The sequence below is a fragment of the Fusarium pseudograminearum genome, chromosome 4, assembly GCF_000303195.2.
Source record: "Fusarium pseudograminearum CS3096 chromosome 4, whole genome shotgun sequence".
NCBI lineage: Eukaryota > Fungi > Ascomycota > Sordariomycetes > Hypocreales > Nectriaceae > Fusarium > Fusarium pseudograminearum.
Genome location: NC_031954.1, coordinates 304,704 through 311,520, shown reverse-complemented (window position 1 = coordinate 311,520; position 6,817 = coordinate 304,704). Strand labels below are relative to the sequence as shown.

The 6,817-nt window shown below is 46.1% G+C and overlaps 1 protein-coding gene across 1 annotated transcript; it reads right to left on the bottom strand.

Annotated features, from left to right (window-relative positions):
• Window positions 1–2,526: 2,526 nt before the first annotated feature.
• FPSE_10143 (uncharacterized protein) lies at window positions 2,527–6,116 on the bottom strand (the record flags this gene model as incomplete). The annotated part of the gene is made up of 8 exons (XM_009263260.1): window positions 2,527–2,820; window positions 2,876–2,995; window positions 3,046–3,417; window positions 3,461–3,502; window positions 3,551–4,250; window positions 4,370–5,261; window positions 5,313–5,770; window positions 5,821–6,116. The coding sequence occupies 8 exons, from the start codon at window positions 6,114–6,116 to the stop codon at window positions 2,527–2,529; spliced, it is 3,174 nt and encodes a 1,057-aa protein (XP_009261535.1).
• Between the last annotated feature and the right edge of the window lie 701 nt (window positions 6,117–6,817).

The window sequence follows — 6,817 nt, the reverse complement described above, 5'->3', positions numbered from 1 at the left end:
CCGCTCTAATGCTGGCATTACTATAGAAGCTATTGGGGAAGACGTTCTGGTAAATTATGGAGGCACACCCCTTCAGGCCCTCTGTCTTTATTTAAATGCCTTGACGAGAAGTTCCAGCATCGCGCAGAGCGTTGAGGTAAGGGTGAACCAGATCATCGCATTTGACAACATCGACAAGAGCGGCCTAGTCATAATCCGCGTCGAGGCTCAAACATCCAGGGACCAAGATACTGTTGGGTGACTTATTTATATATTACCTAGCCACCATGATCACGGAACAGCTTAGCACATAGTTACGAACGGACAATCACCACAGAATTCCCACAGTTTGTTGCTGTCCACGTACCAGTAGAGCTACCATGTGTGATTACCTTCTGTTTCTTGCCATTGAACAATGCTTTGATGATTGAATTCAAATGGAACTTGTAATTGTGACGATCTATTGAACCAGCATGGGAATACCTTCATGCACGTACTGTGGAGCGCGCTTCGTCAACTACCGATCGACGATCTCGGCTAGTTTGTTCCGGGAGCCACTGTCAGGGATCACGGGATCGTCCGACAATCCCGACCTGCCTGATAAATTTTGAAGATGGGCCGTCCCGCTCATTAGTCTCCACCCTTACTCCCAAGCGACCCGAGTGTCAAGTGGCGCTTTCGCGTCTGACACGCGACAACTGAGGAGTAACGCGTCTGGAATTTTCTCTTCAGCCAAAAACGGGATGATACGAAAAACATTAACTCTATGAATCACTCTGCGACGTGTCCAATACATGAATATTGACAATGTTCATCAACAGGTACGCGATTGTCAATTACCCTTGTCTCATTTATCATGACTCTGATAATTCGACACAGAGGGTAGGCGCGTTTCAATATGTCGATGGATCTTCTGACCAGGGTGTAATCCTATCATTTTCACTCTTCATGGAAATCATTTACTGTATGGACAGGCTGTCATGCAGTATTTGGCACTGCAGCATGCTATCGAGAGAAGTCTAATGGCCTTCAAGTGCCTTCTCGGCTATGGTTTCGTAAGCACCATCATGATTGGCTGTTGCTGCATGGTAAACCGTACATTGATGTCTCGATTGACTTTCCCACGACAACGTGTTACTTGTTTACCAGTGAATAATGAAAGATGGTTATTGGACAACCCTGTTCCACCAGCAACACTTCAACGGTTTGTCTCTAAGCACATTGTTGCGCGTCCAGTACAGAACACTGTTCATAACTATCATTCATGGAACAAGAGCCGAACACTGGTCAAACTCTTATCCTTGCTGGAGTTGCATGCATGAATATTAATGGTCAGAGACACCTACAATTTCGCTGTAACTGTGATTTCGATGCATCCATGTATTCTTCTCAAGCCCCTATTATATTACTAACTTCATGTTAAACTAATAGCTATGAGTACCTTTAAACTACTAGCCCTATATACTTGGATTTCGGAAAGTATGGAAAAAGACTATTCTCATTTATATCTGCTAACATGCAGGTATAAAACTGCCTATTGCCAATTCGGATTATTCTTATTCTCATAGGAATAATCTTCGCATAGTTTCACCACAGCTCTTGCAGTGACCGTTGAGATGCCAGACCTGCGTATAAACTAGCGACAGACGGGTCGGTAAGGTGGACTTGCACTATACTGGCATATTTGTGTCCAGAATGTTAGCAGTGGCTCAAAATCGCCATATTTCCAGTCGTAGTTACTGGAAGCGTCGACGGTATTTTAGATAGAGCCGGGCGGAGGCTAGCCCCAGGCATCTGCTGTCGATGGAATTGAGATACTCAAATATCATATCCTGTACCTCCTTCGGCAGGGGCAAAGGCGGCGCTAGATGGTTGTTCATAGTTTGCTCGCCAACAGCAGGAGAGCCGTATGCGATTTTAGTATTCATGGCCATGAGAGTAGACAAGAGGATGTTGTGCTTCCACTTCGTTTGTTTGTCAAGGTGGCGGTTGTTGCTGCTGTGTCGAGGGGCTGCGGTTCTAGGCGCAGGACCAGAGGAAGGGTGAGGTTTCTCTAACTCGACGAGTATTAGGAAAGACTTAAATAACACAAACTTTACTGGTAGATTTTTAGTCAACTCGGTTATAATTGTTCACAGTTAGGGGAGATACTTTAACTAGTACATAGGGGGCAGAACTTTTAATATTACATTAAAGAAAGTTTCAGTTTAGGAAAATATATATTTGGAACTTCTGGTATTTAAGAAATACTCAACTAGCTGGTATAATTTTAAGTAAAATATGCCTTTATAGATTAAAATATAATATATTCCTAAGTGTTTACGTAAAGATTAAATAGATATACTTGCATTCTGGTCCATATTAATAAACCTTGGGAATAGGTGCAAAGTCACACATCTCGATTAATATTCCTTCAATTTGTATTTACTCTTAGTCCTCCCAGCAATACTTTGAACTTGGAGAGAACTAACAAACCGAATCATCTCAGAAATTATAAAAGAAACCCGCAACCGTATCCAATACCTAACTTCGAATATCTGCCGTATCCTACTTGGCCTCATTGTAGGTCATTTGAAACGTCACACCATCCTCTGTATGCGCTTCAGCAACAGGAAGCTTGACAACTGTAACGCGCGAGTTGTTATCAGTACTGGAAGTGACCTTGCTGTTAGACGAGTTGACCTGCACAGTGGTAATGTCGACCAAAGGCGCATGCCAAAGCGCAACTGTGTACTCGGTTCCGATCATGGAGGTCAGATCACCGAAGCCGTTGAACGGAGACTTGATGGTGACGTTGCGGATGAAGTTGACCCCAGTTGATTCGTTGAAGGATTTAGTTGTCTAAGAGTTTTCAGTACTGGAAATTTGTTTTCTTTCAATGACTACACAGACATACCTGAGAAATGTTAACTTGGCAGTATTTGTCGGCAGCCTTTTCATCGCTGATATTGAGACCCGATCCCACAACAGGAGCACTGTCTCGCGAGATACCATCATCCAGGTACATGATGTAGTTCTAGCAGATGTAAGCTTCGTAATCATTGACTACGTAGTGACGCAACTTACGTTGTCCTTTCCGGGGTAAACGTGCAGGGTAATTGGATTGACATCCTGCACTGGCAGGGAAGGATCGGGGATGTAGTCTCGGACTTTGATCTTGGGAATGATGCCACCCTCCCGGATATACATCGGTGTTATGTAGGGTAGCTGAGAATCCTGGTCGCTGATGCGGCAATCATACTCAACCCTGCTTCCACCATTGGCAGGTTCAATCAGTGCAGCTCCGAGGTCCTCGTCTGGTCGCAAGTTCATGGTGAACCACTTGTCAGGATACGGTAGGTACAGTTTGCGGGTGCGACGCTTGGACTCGGGGATCAAGGCTGGTGCGACAAGGAGGTCATTTCGGACCATGTACTGGCTGCGAGTAAATCCTTGGTTCTGACTTGTTAGAGACATGCGTTGATGATGGAACTTAACTTACGTCAGCACTGAAAAGACTTCGGTCAATATCGTCAGTGATAACCTGGGATTGATGTTAGCAGGGCTTTTCACAAAGGGTGAGCAGACTTACCATGGCTCTCGCGATTGGCAGTCCAGTGACCATGTTCTCAAACATAGCATCGTACAACAACTGCATCAAACTGTACCGCAGACGAATGAGGTAGCGACAGACTGGAAGGACTGCGCGGTAGATAACGGCTTCCTGTCCCTGGAACTTCCAGCTGTTCTCCTCATAATATTTCTGATAAGCATAAGGTTCTTGAAACAACTTTCCATCTTTCCTCATTGAACCCTGCCTCGGGCCGTCAACCCAGTCTCGTCTCTTGGTGTAGTGGTTTCTGAACCACGGTAGTAGAGAGTAGGCAGAGTACCAGCGGATAAGCAGTTCTGGGTTTGCAAAGTCGCGCTCAGAATCAATGAACTCGAATCCACCAACATCCTGGCCCGAGATGGTGATACCCGACATACCAAGAGCAAGAACCTGCGCGACAGAGATGTCAAGAAATTCCCAAGTAGACGCGTTATCGCCTGTCCATAGACCAGCGAAACGATGACTGCCGACGAAGCTTCCACGACCAATGATGAAGTTCCGTCTGTTCTCACGCCATTCCAGAATTGGACTGAGTTTGTGGATGTTGTTCAAGCCGTGATACGTCGCTTTGTGCAGGTTGTAGCTGTACAGAGACCAAATCTCGATTGCCTTTTTGCGGCTGAGCTTCGTAGGGTCTTGACACCAGCCATCAGAGTCGAGGTTGAGGCGGAATGGAAGACTGTGAGCGTCAGTGTATGCATCATCGCAAGTCATTGTATTACTTACCCTTTCATATCACCGTATTGCTCGGCGATGCAAGGCCCAGTCATGTCCTGCCAGACGAAATCAAGTCCGCACTCAAACAGGTACTGATACTGTTTGCCCCACCACTTTCGAACATCTTGGTTGTTCAGGTTGGGATAGTGACCAGGATGGCCATTTCCCCAACCATAAAACACACCACCATGGAAGGGCTTCTGACTGTTGAAGTTGTCTTCAAAGTTTGACTTGTCCTCTTCAAAGTAAGGTGGCTTCTGCGTGTTGGGGTTGATGAGCATCTGATTTCCGACAGACCATCCCACATAGCGCTGTTCCCATACGTTTGGAGCTGACGGATCAACGTCGCGATCATCTTTGATGAAGTGGCCCTCTTTCAAACCCTCGTTAAGGGTTGAATAGGTATCGCTGGGCATAGAGCTGATGTAGGGAGTGATGTTGGTGCTGCATTTAACACCCTGCTCTCTCAGAGTCTTGAACATGTGGACGGGGTCAGGGAAATGTTTGTCTCGCTTGTCGATGGTGAATGTCCGGTAATCATCCTGCATGTCGACGTCGATGTGCATACCGTCAATTGGGAAGCCGCACTTGCGATACTCGGCGACTGACTCCAGAACAGATTCTTGGCTGTCGTAGCCATAGCATGCTTGATGGTAGCCAAGAACGTATCGGGGCTTCAGTCGAGGCTTTCCGACGATAGACGTGTAAGACGAAATGAGATCCTGCATGCTGTCTGCAGCAACCATGATGGCGCGAAAACTGTTGAACCGAGTCGCGACGCGAATAACACCCGTATCCTTGACGCCGACGTCTACACAGATGTGGGAGTAGTTGTCGATGAATGTGGAGACCTGGGATCGATACCCAGGATGAGAGTCAACTTCGATCCAGAATGGCTCTGAATGGTACAAAGGTTCGCGGTCATCATGAGATCCTTTTCCATAGACATTCTGGTACCTCATATTGTCAAAGTCTGGAAACCACATTAGTGAGAAACGTCCAGTACGTCGACAAGTCAACTTACTAAAGTAGTTCATGTATGTCTTCTTCTTGAACAGGTTCTTTCCACCTTGCTCACCGAAACCCATAAAGTCGGCAGTGACAGACTTTTCAATGGACAGTATTGTGGCTCGTTCAGTGTACCGCAATCCCCTGGGTCGAGTCTTCCAAATGATGGCAGCCTGTGCACCCTTGTTCCCCGGAAGCTTGAGCTGTTCAGAAATTTGGGGATCGACGCTCTGCAGACCGGGAAGTCTTTCTGCAGGGGGGTTGCTTTCGAGGACGCGGACAACGGTAATCTGGAAAGGGTCTCGCTGGATCCAGATTTGAAGTTGTACTTCACGGTTGGGTTTCAGGACAGATTGAAGGATGATGTACTGCGCATCTTGAACGAGTTCAACATCCCATTGAATGTTCTCAAGACTATCAAGAGTCTGGATGAGACCACCAGAGCCACCAAGAGTGTCTTTGACAATGGTTCGTCTATTGACGTATCAGTCGCAGGTGATGGATGAGCGCTGTTTGTAACTTACGTGTTAAAGTCGGTAAAGTCATCGCCACTTCGGTTGTTTGGGTCGAAACGAATCTGCCAAACCTTGGGTCTCATAAACTGGATCAAAAGAAGCGATTCATCGTCAAATCGAAAAACGCGACCGTGGGAACACGCAGGGTTGGGTTTTCCGTCGCTCAGAAGTTGATCATCTTGATTGAAGGTGACGGTGCGGGGTCGCTTGACGTTGGATCCACTTGCGTCGATACCCTGGAAGAAATCGTCAGACTTGACAAAGATGTAAGGATCGCGAAGTTTCGTGTCTTCTGCCCAACCCATTGTGATGGTTTGAACGAGGGTTGAGGTTCTGGAATGGATGTAGCTATAGGCACCGATGGTGGACAAAGAGAGAGTATTATAATGAGATCGAAGGGAGGTAAGAAAGAGATTCATCGTGTCAAGATGCTGACTAGTTTGTATTGGTTGCTCAGCTTGTCATGTCGTGTAACGATATCATAGGACCTGATTGAATAGACCCGCCGACGATGCTCCATTATTGTTTTTAGTCTCATCCACATATGCAGCTGTGTACTTCCGGAAATGAATTGGCCAAGATGATTCGTCAATTGCCAATTTATTCCATTCTTCGTACGACATTTGGTGGTTGTTGGTAAGCGGGGATGTAAACCATGCCTCAACACGAACTGGCGGAGTTACCAAATCAAGATGGAAAATGCGCATCAATAGAATTAATTCATTCCGCGTTTATGATATCGGAGAACGAAGAAAAATAGAAAACGCATCAGCATTGTCATCACAGATTGAACAGCACTTATTGCTTTCATATGAAGGATAACTCACCAGCACATACAATGGACGCAAGTGCAATATGGCCAGGGGTATTGCAACACATCCGACGGAGTAGGTTTTCTACGTCCAATTGAGGACAGGCGATCACAAGTTGTATGTGATTGAAAGCCAAGTTGGCGTGTGACACAAACCGCTCAAGAGACAGAAATGCGAAATTGAATTTGGTGGTG